We start from the raw sequence: 20413 nt of genomic DNA, 5'->3' as shown, positions 1-20413 counted from the left end.
TACCAATCAAATCCATCTCTTTGTGAGTGGAATCCTCTAGATCTTGATCTTGGTGTTCTTTGTGAATTCCTTTGTTCTTCCTCTCTTATTCCCCCAATAGCTTTTGTAGCTTTGTTGGAATTTGAGAGAGAAGGACTTGAGCATCTTTGTGGTGTTCTTGCCATTGCATTTGGTGCATCGGTTTGAGTTCTCCACGGTGATTCGTGGAGGTGAAAGCAAGGAAGTTGTTACTCTTGGGTTCTTGGAACCCTAGACGGATTCTAGGCCTTTGTGGCGATTTGTTGGGAGCCTCCAATTAAGTTGTGGATGTGTGCCCCAATCTTTGTGTAAGGCCCGGTTTCCGCCTCGAAGGAAATCCCTTAGTGGAACCGTGACCTAGGCCTTTGTGGCGAGGGTCACCGGAGATTTAGGTGAGGCGCCTTCGTGGCGTTCGGTGTGTGGTGTGAGTACCGCATCTTGGGGTGAGGCCTTTGTGGCGTTGGTGTGCATCGAGCAACCACACCTCAAGGTGAGCCTCTTGTGGCGTTCGGGAGCACTAAGCAACCGCACCTCTCCACCGGAGATTAGCACTCGCAAGAGTGTGAACTCCGGGATAAATCATCGTCTCCCGCGTGCCTCGGTTATCTCTATACCCGAGCTCTTTACTTATGCACCTTACCTTGTGATAGCCATCGTGCTTGAAGTTATATATATCTTGCTATCACATACTTGCTTGTATTGCTTAGCATAAGTTGTTGGTGCACATAGGTGAACTCTTGCTTAGAATAAGTTGTTGGTGCACATAGGTGAACCATAGTATATATGCTTTGGGCTTGACAAAGTAAAACGCTAGTTTTATTCCGCATTTGTTAAGCCCATCTCGTAAAAGTTTTAAATCGCCTATTCACCCCCCCCCTCTAGGCGACATCCGTGTCCTTTCACCTGGAGGCGGCGAAGGCGGAGGTTGCGGAGGCGGCAGGGCGCGCGCTACGGCGTCAGCGCCTCATGGCGGCTAGGGCGGAAATCACCGAGGCCAGGGCCGAGCTCGCCAAGGCCAGGGCGGCGCTCGCGGAGGTGCGGGCCCCTCCGTTGCCGACGGCCCCACCCGCGGACGCCATCATCCGTGACATCGTCGACGACGACGTACCCAGCCGCTTCAAGTGCGCCAGCGACCAACAGGTTCTGCCCTTCTCCCGCGCGGGTCGAGCGGGAGAACCGGTAGCTAGAGGACGCCATCGCCGCTAGGGAGGATGCGGTCGCGGCGGTGGCTAGGGATATGACCCGCTACAACGCCCAGATGGCGGCGGTGCATGCGGCGACGGCGGAGGAGGCGGAGGCGGTCCAGACGGCGGTGGCGGTGGCGGCGCAGAGAGTCCTGTGGGACTCCTCTCTAGCCGAGGCCCTCGAACGACGCAGGTGGCAGGACAAGATGTTCGATCGGTGGTGTGCGCGTCACAAGGAGTGCGTGAAGGGCTCGCGCTTCGACAACAGCGTCGGCCCCTCCGGCGACCAGTATTAGGCAGCGCGACTGCGAGTAACCTCGGTCGTAGTAGGCCGCGCGACGGCGAGTATGTACGGCCGTTGTAGTTTTAGGTTAACTCGACTAACCATCTCTGTAAAGATGGTCATTTTGATCGATCAATAGTAATGAAGGCATATTTTGCTTACCTAGTTACTGCCTACCGGACCCGGATGCAACCAACGCAGTCACTTTGCACGCCCGCGTAACGTCTGTGGAGAAGCAAACCTGCCGTATATTTGGGCCAGGTTTGTTGATGCAGACTATGCGGTCACTTTGCGTCGGCCGTTGGAGCAGGGCCCAGACGCAGTTTTGGTCTTCGCGGACGCAAACGGTCGCTCAGCGTCTATTTGCGTCGTCTCGTTGGAGATGCCCTTAAGTCGATTGAGGGAGTAGAAGATCTAAAAATTTAAAAGAAAATAACAAGACATTTATCATTTTAAATATGCAATCCTAGCGCTATCTAGACCAAAGAAAATCTCTAGCATTACTTTTGACCGAATTCGTTTTGATGCAACTATTTTTGACCGAATTGAAAAAACTCTTAGCAAGTGGAGAAGAAATTAAAGGAGAGGTAGGAAAAGAAAGATAAAACACGGCAGCGCAAATCGGATTATCGGACACATTGCTGGGTACTCACACTCCACTCAGTGGAGATAGCCTTTGGCAAGTCTGCCCGACCCGAGTCCTGGCCGCCGGCTCCCAGGGCCACCCCCTCACCAGCTTCCCCACGGCCGGCGCGAGGAGATCCCCCGCCCCTGCCTCCCGCCGCTGCAGCGAGTTCTACCTCTCTCATGTCTCCTTACCGCTGCAGCAAGAACCAGACCTTCCCCTGCCTCCCTACCGCTGCAGCGAGTTCTGTCCAGCAAAGATCACGCCCGCAACCCAATTGATGGATCCACAACACCGGACTCCTCCTCCTGCGCGAGAAACCTATGAATCGGAGTAAGTGCAGACGGACGCCGGCGTGCTTCGACGGGCAGTGTTGCGAGCATCCAGCAATGGATGGTCGTCGTCCCTCCCCACCTCGCTCGTCGTGGCCTATCGGAGAATCCCGCCCGGCAAATCGCTCATATCCTTCTGCTTCCGCGCCTCTCCAACAGGTCCGCATCTCTATAAGGTTCGTTAGTTCCCCTCTTATCTCCACCCTTGCGAAATCCCCAATATCCGAATCTGGGTAGCTTATATGACTTTTCCAAATTGTCAATAAGTTGGTATCATGCACATCCCACAACTGATACCATGATTTTTTTTATTGTGGAGAACTCCCTGAAGGTGCTGATGGAGTTGTAAACTTTTTCGCCGATGCTGACATACTTGCATACATCCCGACTGGCCAAATGACCACGGTGAGAAATCTATGGAGGTTTGTTTCATAGTGGATGTATTCTGCGGAGTCTGCTAAGGCTTCAGGGAATGATAACTTCAGGTTAATTCTAACTTGGCTAAGCTCCACCCTTTTTATAAGGTATAGTGTTATTTCATTTGTTGTGCAGAACAGATTCAATGAATGAATGTTAGGGAATCCCATTAATCTGTAGTTGCCATCTAATTATGATGGTAGCCTGTATGAACTGAAAATATAGATGTAGCAAAGATGTCAACCAGGTCATAAAATGGATTATTCTGCTCCTTGACTTCAAGAAATTACTGACTAAACTTGTAGTAAGTTGTTGACTTAAAAAATTGCTGCAACCTAAAGAAACTTCACTTCATCCGACCATTAGCTCAAACATGAAATTAAATTCCAGGTTAGTTGGGACAGGATAAAAATATTCTTACGCCACATATGCACTATGTCTATGAGTAAGATCTGTAGCCACCTTTCACATTCTAGTTTCACAAAATTATCTCGCTGAAAATAAGATATGAACAGTTATATATGTACCTGTCATCCAGAACCGAGTCATATCAGTTCTGAATATTTTCATGTCGTAGTGAGTAGTGACCTTTAGTTTTGAAGTTGCAATGTGTGTGTTACATTTTTATCTCTTCCTCTAAGTATGGCTTTGTCATCTGTGCGGAACACAGCAGCAACGGGTCCTCACCCAGCCACACACCCTGAGCTCTGCAACATCAGGAATGTCCAACTGCAAAATGAGCTTCTGGGTTCTCATCATGGACAACCGAGCGTGCAATCTCATGTAGCTGGTGCAAGTATTTTTCTTGAAGTAATGTGAGCTCCCCCTCTAGAGAAAATGGTACTGGACTCACTATTCATGTTCCTATTGTTGCTCTTACGTACTTTGCATTCAAATACATCTGATGCCAGTTTGACACCACAAGATAGCCGTACTATGAATGTTTTGTTTTACATTTGTTGTATATTCAGATGAAGCTTTGATTTGTGTAGGTAATTGTTCCATCAGTGTCTTCTGTCTACCATGAGTATGCAATGAAAAGCCAAAATACCAGTGGTTATCTTCAGGTACTTTCTTACTCATGATGGATTAACTAATTGCTTGCAAAAAAAATCGGATATATCTAAAGCTTGCAATGTGATTTGTTTTGCTCGAGGTTAATATGAATGAAGAACTGAGCAACGGTTGGTGAGACATAGGGAACATGTTTTCACATATGCCCAAATCATGATAAGTGAGCAACAATGATAGCAGGTACACCCCCTCTCTTTCTCACTGTAAGTGAAGATGACCATGCACACTTTTTTGCATTGAAGAAATGCATTGTTAGTGAAATCTGAGGAAATATTTAAAAAGTGATAATAGCATTACTCGTGCTTGGACTGTGCCCAAGACTATTTACAAAGATTTACTACAAAATCGTAGTTATGGTACTGATAATAGCATTACTCTTGTTCGGACATCATGATTTAGGACATCACAATAGCTGAACCAGCAACTTTTCAAAGAAAAAAATCTGACCCAACTATGTTGACCAAATATGTAACAAATTGCGGAACGTTGGCTTCACACTCGTTGTCCTTGTACGAAAGCATGTGTACAACCGCTTTGTTCCGTAGGGTGTAACCAACCTGCACATGGATTACACATCAATACTGCAGAAAAAGTCAAACTTACAGTATTGTAGATAGATTTTAATTCGATACCCACCTTGCCATTTGCTCGGACAACTTCTTTACCATTCCACCAACGCATATATGTTAGAACCAAAAATCCGGACATGCGGCTATATAGAAAGTACACATTGTTGTTAGCTAAATTGTAGACAAGATCTAGAAAACTACGTATAATGCCATGGATTCTAACCTGTCATGGTTCATTGGCAACCGACATGGTGTGATGCGACACCAATAGAAAACGTCATCGTTCCAGCCTTTAATTGCGTCTTGAAGAGCAATGTTTAGGTAGAATGATATTTCTTTTAGCTTGCTTACATAGTAGTCATGAAGTCTTTGTTTAGACATGTCCGGTGCAGGACAGGGATCAAGTAGAGTAACGGTTTGTTCATCCATGTTAAACACAAATAGCATGTAGCATTGTCCAGATCTACGATATGGTATAAAAATCTGCATAAAAAATTGAATTATGAATTATTACCATGTATGAAACGGCGCCCCATTTTATATTTAGAAAAACAGTCTAACCGAGTTGTAGGCTAACACATGGAACTCCATCCCTGGCCAGCAGTCACACATTTTTGCCATCATCTCGCGCTTAGTGTCAAACAGTAGATGTTGCTTTGGCTTTCTTGTGAAGTCGGTCACTATGGTCCGAGACGAGAGTAGAATTATTAGAGTTACTTAAAACATGACATGTGGTTACCATATAAGATGAATTTAAACATCAATACTTACATAAAACCTGAGATCCATAATATGATAATTAGTATCCGTAAACAATCGGGCTTCGTCTATAGCGTTTACCTGTACAGCCATGTTGAAACAATCAGTGTCTATACCATTAGTATCCTTTAGCAACTCTTGCAGTTGTTTAAGACTTATACCAATTGGATACGGCTTAGAGCTCTGAACCCATATTTCTCTATGAAACAAACCACAAAGTTATTAATCATAGTTTAAAAATAACAATTTTAAATGGCGCATCGTATTATACAATATAAATTGGACTTACTTCATGGCCTCCTCGTCGTTAATAGACAATATATATTTCGTAAGTTTGGAAACTGCTTCATTCTTTTTAATTGGCTTCTTGAGCATCCTCAAACGAGGTGAGGTGGCATTGGCTACCTTAGATCCTTGTGATAATTCAGCAGGCGGAGGACCATTCTTGTCCCACATTAGGACACCGCTTGTATCTCCATCTTTTCTGGCTGCTCATATTCTGGCGCACCTTTTAAATTATTCAAAACAGTATCATGCAGAATAAAAGGTAACTGGTTCCTGAATAGGTTGATACTATTCTGCAAAATAGGTAGTATAATTAATTAGTGGCAGCATTGATCTTCATAGTAGTATAATTTTTCAGTACTCGAGAAAATACCTGTGTTACAGCGTGAGCTAGTTTATCACCTGTCCATTCTTCCATACATTTCAGCACAAACAAGCCGCATGATGATCTGCAACAGTTTAAACAAATATTGGTCTACATGCATGTGTAACTATATGGTATTTTTGAATAGTCCCAAAGGTAATGCGCTTCTAACATACCCATCTGTCTGTATTGGGTTCTCAATAGACTCCTCCATGGCCAGGTAGTTAACTCCAGGTCTTGCCACTTATCACCTAGATTGAAATCGCTCATCTGAGCAGCAAGTTCAAGATGTTTCTGAAGGCCTTGTAGCTGTTAAATAGAAAAGCAAAAGATAGATGTTATTTTGCAAACGAGTAATGATGAATATGAGAGTATTAAGTGATTACGATAAGTTGTAGGTCAGAGCGGTCTATGCTAGAACCAAATGAGTCAAGTATCTGTATACGACGGTTGGGCCCATCGATGTTACATAGAATCCAATGATTTTTATTTGCATTAACTGGTATAAAGAGCTGACAACAACAAAAAAGTAAGTGGCAGCCATAGTATTTATAATTAAAATTGAACTCAGTAAGGCATTTTAAAGTTACCATGTCATGTTTTAGGTATACAAGAACACGTTCTATAATAGTGTCCTGCTTATGAGAACTTATGGGGACTGTAGCATCTCGCCACATTAACTGCGAGACATTCGTGTTTTCGAGCCAAACTTGACCACCTGGCCTAGTAGCTAGATGTTCTTCAGCCCTTAAGCAGTAAATGTAAGCATTCATCACATGTATTTGAAGCAAAAGTTGAGTCAAATAAAAACACAGTTTACTTGCAAATAAATATGGACATGTTTACTTACATCAGCATCCAACCATCCGTTGTGTTTAAACAAGCACTCTAAATCTTTGCGCTCCAAGTTTTGCTTCTAGTATCCGCACCAATTTGGTCTTTGGAGGGAAATACATGATATAGTATTTAATATGGGCAGCGCTCGAATAATTTTCGTTCATCGCTTCCATGGGCACATCTGTTGAGCTCATCTATGTCAATAGGTAAACAATAAAAAGATAGTCAGCCGGACAATGTATTGCCTTATTTAACTGGTATGCAGTGATGTGCATCAACATCACTATTGCTTTAAACAATGAATTTTATATTCATTGCCTTTTGTGTGCATTGCCTTATTTCTGGTGAGGCATACACGAAGAAAATAAGTAGATGAATTTTTAAGTTCTCAGACCATAGCGACTGATGAGTACAAAAGCTTTTACTGCAAATAATAAACTCAACACCTGGTTAAGCCCTAGTTAAGCGCAGCAAACCAGATCAGTTTTCCCTAATTAATCTGCACTACATAACATATTAACAGATGTTTGCACAACAAGACTGCAAGGTACCCTGAGTTATAATCCTATGCAATATAATTGTCCTTCCAAAACCAGCAAGGCATGAATTCAAATATAAGGATAGACATACAAGTCGGTGATAAGATAATTGTCTGCAGCATGTACTTGCTTGCAGTTCATGGCCTAGGAAATCTTAACGACAATTTTGGTACTTCTTAACATAAATTATATACGAATATGTGATAGCTGCAGTTGTACATAGTTGATGTACTGATGTATTTACCATTGCAAAATCTATGTATCTCTGCTAGTGGTCGTAATGATAAGGCAGTTAATATCTATTGTATTCGTGAGTAACTTTACATTCTCTAATCCTTCAAAAGTATCCCAGAAAAAACATGGCTGATTCGAGAGGAAAGAGGGTGATGGTGCATCAGCTAGTGATTACATACCTGAACTATCTGAACCTGAATTTCGATGATGATCCTCCTTGCGACGTCCCTTGCTGGTTTGTTTGAGGAGAATGAGCAGGTTGAAAAATGCTTTAGGTTATTTCTATGAATGCTTTCTTCTCGCAATACTTTTCAGGTATTAAGGGCAATGTTTTAATTACCATTACCATAATGGGGTGCTTGGGGCGAAATTGGGAAATGTTTTAAATACCATAGCGTGATGGATGGGGAGTTAATTTCAGTCTGCCGAGATACTATTGAGATACTATTAAAGATTTTGGGCAATGTTTTAATTACTATAGCGTGAAATAATTCAGTTACCATAGCTGGTGAGTTAATTTCAGCTGACCGAGATACTATTGGATTCACTGAATATTTGCATACTGAATTGATCCACGAAATTTGGGCGAGATTGATTTTTGGACGAGATTGTTTTTTGGACGAGAGAGGCCATGATTCTGGTACGAGAATCTGGGACGAGATTAATTTCTGGTGCGGCAATGTGGTGGGACGAGAATCTGGGATGAGATTCTGGGGCGATATTGATTTTGGTGATCGAGTGATTCTGGTGATTTCCGTGATTCGGGATAACGAGCGCCAGCAGGTAGCGACGCGGCCCATAATGGCTGACGAAAGCCCGTTCGGGATTAGCGATAGGGATTAGCGGGATTAGCGATGGTTGACGAAAGATGATGGCAGAAAACGGAGGAAGTTCCTCCTTTTTATATAGTAGAGATTTCTTTTGTCCTTCTTCCTCTAAGCTTATCCAAATCACAGTTGGGCTTTCATTTTTTTCTTATAGGAAACTTGCCCGTGCGTTGCACCGGGAGAGAAGAAAATATACGTTTTGGCTAGCACGCCGCCGACTCCTCTACCCAACACTTCAGCTAGGCCACGAGGAAGTATAGAAAGGTAGACAAATCGCTGGGGAAGGAGTCACGATACAGTGCGACGCCTCTTTGATCATCCGCTGCCTCCAACATTGGATAATGTAATTACTTAAATCATGCGCATTTTATGTCTTCAAATGTAATACAAAGCTATTATAAAATTTCCATAACTTCTAGATGCAAACATTACTTATTTCCATAAACTCGTTCTAAACACAAAACAGAGATTTGAAGAATAGCAGTCATAAAAATATTTGATGGAAATGTTTTATTATGGTACGTCACTGAATCAAGAACCCCTATGAAAAAATACACTATTTTATGTTGAATTTTAAACATCAAATTGCCAGCTAGAAACTCGAACGGGTTTCTTTTATCTCTCCAACGCAATCGCCGTTGCATCTCCCACGAGCTGCATCAGACCATCAGTCTCCTTTATCTCTTCAACGCAATCGCCGTTGCATCCAGGCCCGGCGCTGAGGCAGTGCAACCGGTGCGGCTGCACCGGGCCCCCGATCGCTAGGGGCCTCACCCAGCTATGTTATACGTATGTAGTACAGGGCCATGTGTAGTACAGGTGCAGGTGTAGCTCACGTTTTGGAAAGGAAAAAACCAATCAAAATCAGCTCACGTATCCTTTCCTGTACGCACACATCCATAAAGAAAAGGAAACGGAATTGACTCGGTCCGGCCGGCCGGGTCGCGTCTCGCGAGGAAACTTCCCTGTACATCGTCTTCCTCCTAGCCTCTTTCTTCACTTTTCCGTTTCCCAGCCCAATCACCGCTGTGGCACAGATGATGGGGCGGTTTTGAATGCATTAATGGTGGAGGAGATCATGATTCATTTATTCCCAAGAAATTTCTCTCGAATTTGCAAACGGTCAGTATAATCCCCTTCTATATATTCTTCAAGATTTGTTTGTTCTTATTCATCCCTATCGATTTGATTTGATTTGTTCTACATTTCTCTTTCCTTATTCCCTAATCCTCATGTGCTTGAGCCTTGACCCTTGAGCAAGATAGAAGGTAGAAGAGATGTGGAGTGCAAACACAAGTGTAAACATAAGTGAGAGCTAGAATTTAAGGCGAAATGCAATAAGATCGTGAGTAGAGTCCAAGATTATGTTAAATGATTAATTTTTAATTAAATTAAATATAAGAATTTTTCTCTATTGCTTGTGTATAGGGCCTTTTTTGGTCTTGCACCGGGCCCCTGATATGTTAGGGCCGGCCCTGGTTGCATCTCCCACGAGCTGCATCAGCTAGCTAGCACCCAGCACGCCAAGCAACAACAGCTAGTATGTGCAAAAAATAAAGCTAGCGTGCGCAGCACATCAAGCAGCAGCAGCCAGCTGAAGCTAGCACGCGTCTCACATTACAAGACCGCCTCTGCATCATGGCACGGATGGCTGGCGCGAACGCCCAGGCGTGGAGGCCGCGTATGTTGATGGCCGACGTGAACATCCAGGCGTTGAGGCCGCAGCTAGTGATGGCGGACAGGCCGCAGCTAGTGATGGCGGACAGAGACGGAGCTGACACGCGAGAAGAGCTGGCCGGTGCAATTCTTCTCGTCGAACATGAGATAAGATATATCCCGGCCAGGGTCTTGGCAGATTGACCAACCACTGCCTAGCTTCTTCTCTTGATCGATCCACGATCCATGATCCATGGTCGTGCGTTAGGGCAGGTTTTGGTACTTGCGTCGCCAGGTGCGCGCGAGATCGAAGGCGCCGCCACTCGGATGTCGTCGTCGTCGTGCCCCTCGTTACATTGGGACATTGGGTTGTCCCACCTATCACTACATCACGTATGCCAATTTACGGCACTTTGCTGCTGGCATTTTTCCAATGTGCCGTTAATGGTAGGTTTAGGCGGCATATTTTAATTAGTGCCATTAATGGTTACCTAATTATCGGTGTATAAAAAAATGCCACTAAAACTGGGCAAGCACAGGCATAACTGAAAGTGCCGCTAAAATTTTGGTAATTAGCGACATTCTTTGAAGTGCTGCCAAAATTTTGGTAATTAACGGCAGTATCAAGTGCCGGCATAGCTAGGAATTAGCGGCAGTATCTAAAGTGCCGGCAAAGCTTAGATGATTAGCGGCATTTTGTTGGATGCCGCCAAAGTTCTATGTTAATTTGTTGCAGAGTTTCAGAAAAGCCTTAGAGTGCTTAACTGGGAAACACAGGGACCTTTCAGTAAATAGCCGAAAGAGAAGATCTGCCTTCGTTCCCCTTCCCAAATGCGCCCCCGTGCACCACTCCTCCGTCCTCCGTCGTCCGCCCCCAAACCCCATTCGCCACCACCGTGGGTTCCGCTGACCGCGGGAGGGAAGGGAGGCGGCGTGCCCGTCCACCACCACCGCGGGTCCTCCGCCGTCCGCGTCAGGCTCGCCGCCCCCCGTCTTCTGGGCCACCACTCCGTCGTCTTCCGGACGTGGGTGGTCGGGGCAGTCATATGGATATGATCTGCGCCACCTTCTCCGCCGATGTCGTCGCCAGTCATTCTGGCCATCATGCCTCCAAGCATAACCGCCCCGACACCACCGGCGCAAGCAGGCGCGCACGATGGGAGGCGGCGACGCGGGCGGCGACGCGGGCGGCGCCGCCGCGAGCGCGCCGGACGCGCCGGAGACGCAGGAGCAGAAGCGGACGGCGGCGGAGGCCTACGACTACGAGGGCGACGCGCGCTGGGCCGACTACTGGTCCAACGTCCTCGTGCCGCCGCACCTCGCCGCCAAGCCCGAGGTCGTCGCCCACTTCCGAGGCAAGTTCTACCACCGCTTCGTCGTGAGTAGACAGACCCTCCACTTCCCGCCCCGCCCGCCCGCTGCTGCTGCTGCTCAATTGCTCACCCGAATCGACCGCCCTCCGCCGCATCCACTGCCTAGGATCCGGTGGCGGTAGCGGAATTCAGTGGCTCCCGCTGGCCAGGCCTACGATCTGTTCGTGATGCTTGTGGCAGCTTCTGTTTGCTAGTTGCTAGCTGAAATTGGCTGGAGTCAGTCTGGTGCTGTCGTTTGGTGCTAGAACCCGTTGATGCTCTCCATATCGAGCTCTAGCTCCTCGGAGCTGGTATTATTTCGTTAGCGTGAAAGGCGACATGCTAAATCTTATTAGCTACTTCGTGCAAACAAACCATCTAAAAGGTTTAGATAGAAACATATTTGACCTTCGACTGCTTGCGGGAAAATTAATGGGTCGTTCCACTCGCTCCTGCTTTGCTTGCTCCGTCCGCTGCTTAGTTGCTCCATCAATTGAACGCCCTCCTCCCGCGCAGTAGCTCGGATGGGATGCGCTTGCAATACGGACTGAGGTTGCTTTAAGCCTGTCGGTGCTGGGTCATTGGCGTTCAGTTGACGCCTTCATCATGGCTGGCAGCAGTGACTGTATCGGCTACTGGGGTGTTGCGCTGTTAGACTCACTTTCCGGCTGATCCTAGTAGCAGAACCGGAGTACCTCCTGCGGGTGAGCAGACTGTAGTAGTTAGCACTTAATACCAATCTGCTGCTGTTGCTTGTTTTGAACGTGGGTAGCGTTTTCAGCTGCTACTTACCATCTGATTAGCTACATGGTGGAGCTATCACTTTGTTGCTAGATCCCCTCTGGTGTTATTTCGCGAACATGGAACCATTAGTTACTTTGCTCAAACAAACCATGTGTTAAGTGGATAGAAGCATTTTCTTTTCCTGCCACTCTCTGGGGAGAGGCAGTTGTACTCTGTGTCCGAAAGTTTAGATAATGATAAATGCTAGTTTGCCACTTACAACTTGGTCATTTCTGAATCAGCCCTATGAGTCATATCTTGCAAAGCATGATGTTTTCTAAAGCTCTTTGGGTTGCTTTCTTGACTTGGTAGGATCGTGATTTGGTGGTCGAGCCGATGGCATCCACTGGTTCCACTCCGCCGAGCAGGCCAGACGTAAGGTCTTCGCCTCCAGCATCCAGTGAGGGTGTTAGGGGCTTAGGGCGCACAGTACAGGTAAACTATGCTATGCTTTAACTAGCCATAAGGTTTACCAGTTTCATGGACTGCGTCTGAGTTCATATCATGTATTCTTGTGTAGGTTCTAGTTCCAGGTCGGCTGCCCCACCACCACCACAGGCAAACACGGCTGCGAACCCATTGCGTTTTGATGCACGGACTATACTTTTTTCCATAAATGCATGGGTAAGGAACAAGCCACCTTCTTCTGCATTACATCAATGCATAATTGTGTAACATTCGGTGAAAGGAGTAGGTTTATTGGTTCCACTTGCTCCTATAATCACAACGAACCTTGTGGATAACCTGACATGGTATAGCTTTTTCGTTACCTATAACTTCGTTCTGCAGATCACAATGGTTTCTCTTAGATGACTTGCTCATGTTACCCTTGTTCTGACCATCATCTCTTTCTTGTTGGTACTTTGTTGTGTATACATGACATACTCAAACTTCTTTATCCCAGGTACTGATGCTTCCGATTTTGCCAAAACATCTTGCGGACAGAGCTTGCAAGCTTTCGTTGCTGGGAACAGTCTTATCCTCGGGATATTCTTTATACAGTACCTATGGGGTACATATCTGCATACCTGAACCTTGAGTGGTTCATCTTAGTTTGGTTGTGTTTCTTGCTGTGATGGCCCTGCTGACCGAACTATCCTTTTTAATCTGCATGAAGAAACCAAGCGTGTTGAACATGCCTGCAACTAGGTTATGCTTGGAGGCATGATGCCTCTGTTAATCCCCCATATAATTTATATGATATACTCCCATAGTAGAAATTATGTGCATAACGATTTGTAAGGTAAAAGGGAAATTGGTTCTCACATTATTTATGGCTGGAGTTACTTTCTAATTTTTTTAGCTTATCAGTCACCTCACATTATTTATGTTCGTACTGTTTTAATTATGTGTATATATATGGTGAAACAAACTAATGGTAAACACACTATTTTAGGGACCATGCCAAACGAACCGTGCTAATTACTGATTGCACCGTTTCCTAATTTGCTTAAAATATGGAAACAAACTTAGGATGATATGTGGGGCTGGGGGGAAGTGGTATTTCCTTGTCATATTCCTGGTTCTGCTTTATCCAAGTATTCTGCTGTATTTTTTATGCTAGTATCAACATTATACCATTATTATGTCCTACTATGTTGAGGTAGACATCTATCGAGGCACTGGGAGCTGCTGATTTTTCAAGTTCATATTAAGTTGATGTGAACTGGAAGGTTTACTGCTGCTTGATGTTCTAGTGGCCACCAGTTCCAGTTGTAGGATTATTAGTGGATGGTAGAGGAAGTGTATTTTGAGTTCATGGGCATGTATCCATCCTATATCAAGTTTTTTGGCAGATGTCTCAAGTGTCCCCATATCCTAGTCTGTTTAGCTGAGTGATTTCCCATCCTATATTAAGTTATTTGGCAGCATGTTGAAAGTTTCTTGTGTTGGACCAGAGGCAGAAGAAACTTGTTTTCTGAGTAAAGTCCCTGGAATATGACTTGAGTTATTAATTGGATGTTTTGAACTCTTAATGATTACAAAGTGTAACTAAGGTGGTTTGTGTTCTTGTTGCCTTCGCTATTTATTATTTGTATTATTGTTTCCTTGCTTGAGCTTTGCTAAACGGGATTAAATTTCCGTTTCTGAATCACCTCTCTTTATGAATTTGAGATGATTGACTTGTGTGTGTTATTTCCACCGTGTAGCGAGAAGTTTTATCAACAAGGCCTGGAGGATTAGGCTTGCCATGGACATGGCAGCGACAGTCAACCGCAGCCTTGCATCGATGCACCGGGCTTACTTCTCCGCTTCAGGTATATACAGACAAGGAGGACTACCTAGACTAGAGTTCCTGCAGCAGACCAATTCCTATTCCTTCTTTTGCTCTTCAGATCCAAGTTTCCTTTTACCTTGTGCAATCCAATTGTCACCACTATTCCAGTCCAAAATGTTGTCTAAAATGTTCCAAAATGCTCCAGTCAGCTAACTGCTGGAACAAATGCATTTAATCATTGTTCTAAAATCAAACTGTTCCCAGTTGTAGGTGATGTCACTTTAATTCTTTAGTCCATTTTCATCATATGTTACTGTAAAATGGTTGTTGCTACCCTTGGATATTGAGCTAGTATCCGAAGTATTTGTTCTGTACTCTGTGTCTGTGTTTGCATTCTTTTGAAGGAAAATATTTCCTCTGTCTTTCTTATCTTTTGAAACTTGAATAATCTGTACTTGTCATTTGAGTAGGACACTACCTATTTGACCGACGTCCACAAGTTCTGAAACAATCAAATTGATTGATTTGTTTTTTTAATTCCTAAACCAACTTAGCTGGAGTGCATGAACCTGTATTTGCTTGGACATAAATATCAACATGGTGAATGGACGTTAAGACTGCTTAATCACGTATTGAATTGGGGTCAATACATATCGGAAAGGTATCACCAATTGTTTTAAGTGGTTTATGTTCCGATACGTTGCCAATACATATTGAAGGGGTATCAGGGAGGCATTGGTATCGGATACTGTATCCGACACGCACACGAGCATCAGGCTAGGCATCCATGCTGCAGAGGTCACGAGTGAGTCACTGCGTTGCGAGTTTCTGATTTTGAATTAAGTAGGGTTATTGCTTCTATGTTTGCTTGTGTCAGTGTAATCTTAGTTTGGTATGATATAATTGTGATAGAGCACAGTATTTTTTTGTGTCAGTGTAATCTTAGTTTGGATTACACACACGACATTATCTTGAAATGCTTTCATCTCCTTTCGAATAGGATGGCCCATTCTGGAGGACCACTAACTACAAACAAGGCTGCCGTGTTAGCGAAGTTCCTCGAGAGAAAACTTCAGCAACCTGATGGGTTGGAGTCTCTGAATCCTGATATTGTAAATTTGGCTGTGAAAAATGCAAAGGAAACTATTAAGGCTAGCAAGGGTACGAGTTGTCACTTCACCCATCTGTAGTCCTTGAAATGCATGTACCGCATGAGTTTTATCATTTATGAAAGCTTCTTTAGCAACGAAATGAGTAGTGATATAGATTTCCTTATAGGTGCCATTTGGTACTTCTATTTTATACCATTTCATTTCTGAAGTCTTGCCTGTTTTTGCCATATAACATGTGAAAAAATTCGAAGGATAGTGCCATCTGTTTTAGGACCATGCAGTTTCTAGCTATAGATTGATTGAGGCACTAATGATAACTTTAGTAGTGGATTTTTTGTATGCTGGTTGATTCTACTCATTCCATTAATGTCTGGGCTTTGCCTGATTACTGAACTAGCTATAGATATATTTTTGTGGTTGAGCTTTGCTGCTGTTTTTGTTATTGTTGATGTTGACAATTTTACTCTTTATATATCTTTGAACTAGCAGATTCGACCTACATCCCCATCCCCTAGAAACCTATTTTTACCTACATCTCTTCCAGACCAGACCAAATTTGACCTACATTGTCCTGCCAATGTAGGTGAGTCATCAACTTCTGGGAGAGTAGTACGGCATGTTCCATCATTTGAGGATTCCTCTGAGGTTACTGATCAAGAGGAGCAGAGGAAGGCAAAGAAGAAAAAGAAGAACAAGAGAAAAACAAAGGTAATACTATCTTAGTAGTATTACTGAAACATAGGTAATACTATAGTGTAGTGGATGCCTTGGTTCCGTTTGTCCTTTTCCAAAGGAATTATTGGGTAAGATACTAGATAATATGACAGAAATGCATTCAACAATCCTCATCCCTAAAAGTTTTTTAAAAGCTAAATCCGTTATGCAATCTAGGCACAGTCACCTTTGTTCACAGCATAAAACCTGATATTAATGGTCCATGATCTCCTTGCAGTGTTTTTACATGATATATTTATGTTACCTAAATTGTGTTTCAACATCTTCGTCTACCACCCATATGGAATATCCATGTTTTTTTTTCTAGTCGTCACACGGACCATACCTGTACTACAGATAGGCCTTCCTATATCTGATGAATGATTTCCTCATGCAGGCTGCGAAAGAGTCCAAGCTCAACAAAACATCAAAGAAGAAAAAGTTATCACTATGATTCTCGAATCTTGCTGCATTAGGGAGCTAAAAGCAGGCAGTTGTCGATACCTTTTGCGTTTCTTATATCTCTTGATTCCGCAGAACCTCCTTCGGTACTGTAAACCTAGCTGTGATCCATATATCCTGAAGGGGGCCCCTCACAGTGAACAAGAACACCTGGGAGATCCCCAGGGGCAAAACAGAATTCAGTCGGTCTGGTCTAGCGGTCTGCTTTTGCCATTAGATTTACTCGCGAAAGTTCCATGTATTCTGCACTTTATTGCTGTTGCCAAATGCTATATATATACACTGAAGCGCAATGATGCAGAGATGTTCAACTTGATCATCAGCCTTCACGTGGTGCCTAAACCTAGATTGCTTGGAAATATTGGTTTTAAACATTGCTTGACTTCTTGAGTGCGATGCATGCTTGATTGTAGATTGCTTGAATGTTTGCAGGCAGTATAGCAACTTTAACAATGCCTAAGAAAATAATCAGCGGCACCAGAATTAAAAGCCTGAAAAAGTAATTGTAGGCATCCTTTAAAAGTGCCGGCAAAAAGTTTAGATGGTATCCTAGAAAAGTGCCAGTAAAAAGATTTCGTGACATTTTTCGAAAAGTGCCGGCAAAAAGATTCTATGGCATTTTCGGAAAGTACCAGCAAAAAGATTCTATGGCATCTTTCAAAAGTGCCGGCAATACTAACTAGCGGCATTTTTGGAAGTGTCTTAAAATATAATTAACGGCACTTTTCTAAAAATGCCGGCAAAGACCTACCTCGACTGGAATAAACGCAGCACTTTTTTTTGTGCCTTGAAAAATCTTTGCCGGCACTTTTAGTGCCTTTACCGGCACTTTTTTGTGCCGGCAATTTGGGTACCTGACGCAGTGTGTGGCGTAACGATCATGCTGGAGTACTCCGGGCTAGGCGGCGCCGGCGACTGACTTCTTGGTAGGCGGAGAATTCTACGTCCACGCCCATATGGGCGACGCCGACTTAATGCTTCATGCTGATATGGGCACGGCAAGCTCCGGATCGATCGGCTTTGCCGGCGCCGATGCTGTCCGTCCGCATCTCCAAGTAGGAGAGTACTCGTTCACGACGCACTCCCCGACGATTCTCTCACACGCCTGCGACTGCAGCAGCAGCTCAGCTCGACCACGGACGCCTTTGGTGGGAGACAGGCGTCGATCTCCGATGCCGGGAGTCAGGATGCACGAAACAACAGCCGACATCGGCGGACGGAATCAGGCAACATCGATCTGTGGCCTTACTTTTCTAGAACTTAGATGCCGGCGAGCTCAAGCTAGACGGTGTCTCGTGGGCAGCCGGAGGCATCCATGAGGCCATGATCCATCGTGAACCTCTCCATGGCTGCCTGCTTCTCCGTGGTGACCTAATTAATCAGGGCCGAGCAACCCACATATATATAGCGGTATTGGAAGATTTGGTTCGGATCGGATTCTGCTCGTGGTACGCAAACGTGCGTTGCAAGGACTACATTCTAGCGAATCAGCGATTAGCTATTGAGATTTTCTAGCTGGATTACCAAAATAGTCCCATCTCGTCTGGTACACAAAACGCCTAGCTGGCTGAAGCAATCTCAATCCCCACGTACGTTACCTGTTGGAACCTTGGAACGAATCGTTTTTCACTTGCCAGTGGCACACCTTGTAATTCCAACGAAAATTAGGGGCAATAAAAAACGGACCAACAAGAAGCCTTATTTTCTTTATTATTAGGTATAGACTAGGAAATTTGCCCGTGCGTTGCGACGGGTGAATCCACCGATCTCGTCTCCACCGTTGATGACCTAGAGATGGGAATGAAGCCTAGGAAGCTTTTTTTTGTGCCACCCCCGCCTATGGCATCTACAGTGCCGGTGCTCCCCTAATCCTAAGAATTACACACAATGAGCACCCGTCGGGTTCCTCCGTCTCATTGCTGGAGAGACAGATGCGGGAGCAATACACATGAGCTAAGAAAAATAGTCAAAATGCAATTAAGCTAATGACTATGGCATGCATAGTAAACATATGAGAACATTGGAACATTTTGGCCGATTAAATAAGCTCTAAAGCAAAGTCATTAAGACAACTTATATTGTTAATTATGCCAACAGAACCTACATGACAAGAAGATTAAAAAAAATAGCACCTTGTCTATATCTCTACATGTGTAAATGACCTGATAAATCCAGATGATCAGTCTTGATTTCTCTCTTTGCTGCAAGAGAAGATATAAGAAACACAAATACGATGAGCCATTCAGCCTATAAAAATAATATCACCAACTAAAGGTACAACGGAATGATCTTCCTCTTTAGCATCAACACTGAATGTTTTTTTTTTCCGATAAAGATCAACACTGAATGTATCCTTCAGCTTAAAAAAACTGAATGTACCCCAGACTGTTGTACCCAGATTGTAGTTCTTTTAACACGTCAGAATGCCCGCCACGAGGGAAAATCAATCAATGACCCATGGGCAGTGCCGAAGAAAAACTGAGAGCAAACAAGCCCAAACAATCAACGCTACCGGAGTAGTAGAGTTGAAGAGTGATTAGCGCTGATCATGGTAGAGCTGGCTGCCGTCCGTCAGTTCGCCGGCAGTGTTTCGCTGGACGGATGACGGGGCGGAAGCCGGATGCAGAGTGGAGCGGCTTGGCTGCAACCGCGCCGCCGCCAGCGGTCAGAGTGCCCGGTCGATCCGTAGCCCGTAGGCGGCGTCCCGCCACTTGTACAGAGCATTTCTCAGACCAAGCTCCTCGATGCTCTCTTGCGGCAGCGGCGTGGTCGGTTGAGGCCCCATTGTCGCTTGTCCAGCACCTGCGCCATCTCCCCGACACACACTCGTCCGCCACCACTGGCCACTCCCGCCCCACCCTGTCGCTCGCCCCTCTCGGCCGAGTTCAGCACGGTAGTACATCGGAAACCGACAGGCGCGCGTGGGCAGAGTCCGCTCGACTGCGCGCACAGACCGGAGACCGTCCTGGACAGGTCCACGGCACCGTCGTCCGCCTCCTCACGCAGTCACGCCCGGTGTCGTCCGCCTCCTCACGCCAGACGTCGTCCTCTTGTCTGAACTTTAGCACCCGTCGGCCGTCGCCAGCTTCAGTCCCTCCTCGTCTTGGGCATGACGAGCTGGCGGCGGCGTGGCCTACCTGTCGTCCTTATCTTCTCCGTAGTAGTTGTAGAACTCGTTGTTGCTTGCTAAAGGCTAGCCGCTGGCGACGTGGCCTCATCGAGCATATCGACGTCGTACTTTTCCTTCCACAATCCCTACTCTTTCTCGTCTTCACTGCCACCGCCAGGCGTCTGATCGATCACGGCGTGGACGTGGCCCGTCCAATCCCTACTCTTTCTCGTCCTGGCTGCGGTCGGCCGGATGTCTGATCAATCAGGGCGTGTCCTGATGGACTCTGCATCCGCGTGTGGCCTGGACCTACCATTATTAGTTTAGATAGTATCTAGCGTGTTAGAGCAAGAGTCTACTGCCAATCAATGACAGAACGGGACAAACGAAACCAAGGTGGGACATTGAATAGAAGGCGTAAAGTGGGTTGGACGAAAGCCCAAAACCGACGGACGAAACCACGGAAACGCTTCTTTTTTTATTATTAGGTATAGACTAGGAAATTTGCCCGTGCGTTGCGACGGGTGAATCCACCGATCTCGTCTCCACCGTTGATGACCTAGAGATGGGAATGAAGCCTAGGAAGCTTTTTTTTGTGCCACCCCCGCCTGTGGCATCTACAGTGCCGGTGCTCCCCTAATCCTAAGAATTACACACAAT

General features: G+C 45.1%; 1 protein-coding gene and 1 long non-coding RNA gene across 7 annotated transcripts; one reads left to right on the top strand and one right to left on the bottom strand.

Annotated features, from left to right (window-relative positions):
* The first annotated feature begins 2117 nt into the window (after positions 1-2117).
* On the top strand, positions 2118-16960 carry LOC127314542 (uncharacterized). Of its 6 annotated transcripts, none has more exons than XM_051345021.1 (12): positions 2118-2966; positions 3533-3699; positions 3852-3926; positions 4016-4113; positions 12451-12573; positions 12659-12762; positions 13043-13150; positions 14289-14396; positions 15076-15161; positions 15357-15517; positions 16052-16176; positions 16580-16960. In XM_051345021.1, exons 7-12 carry the CDS (start codon positions 13049-13051, stop codon positions 16634-16636), a joined length of 639 nt encoding a protein of 212 aa, XP_051200981.1. In that variant the 5' UTR covers positions 2118-2966; positions 3533-3699; positions 3852-3926; positions 4016-4113; positions 12451-12573; positions 12659-12762; positions 13043-13048; the 3' UTR covers positions 16637-16960. The 6 variants fall into 6 exon arrangements, with proteins under 6 accessions (XP_051200981.1, XP_071680690.1, XP_051200983.1 ...); XM_071824589.1 differs by adding an exon at positions 7639-7778 and having other exon boundaries at positions 3852-4113; XM_071824588.1 differs by lacking the exons at positions 2118-2966; positions 3533-3699; positions 3852-3926; positions 4016-4113 and adding an exon at positions 10825-11358.
* On the bottom strand, positions 4207-5184 carry LOC127314543 (uncharacterized). Its single transcript, XR_007859753.2, has 2 exons — positions 5064-5184; positions 4207-4985 (listed from the first exon to the last, which is right to left on the bottom strand). It is a non-coding gene; the product is annotated as an uncharacterized lncRNA (long non-coding RNA).
* Positions 16961-20413: the final 3453 nt, after the last annotated feature.

This window comes from Lolium perenne, chromosome 7, assembly GCF_019359855.2.
Source record: "Lolium perenne isolate Kyuss_39 chromosome 7, Kyuss_2.0, whole genome shotgun sequence".
NCBI lineage: Eukaryota > Viridiplantae > Streptophyta > Magnoliopsida > Poales > Poaceae > Lolium > Lolium perenne.
This window is presented reverse-complemented; position numbering and strand designations above follow the sequence as displayed.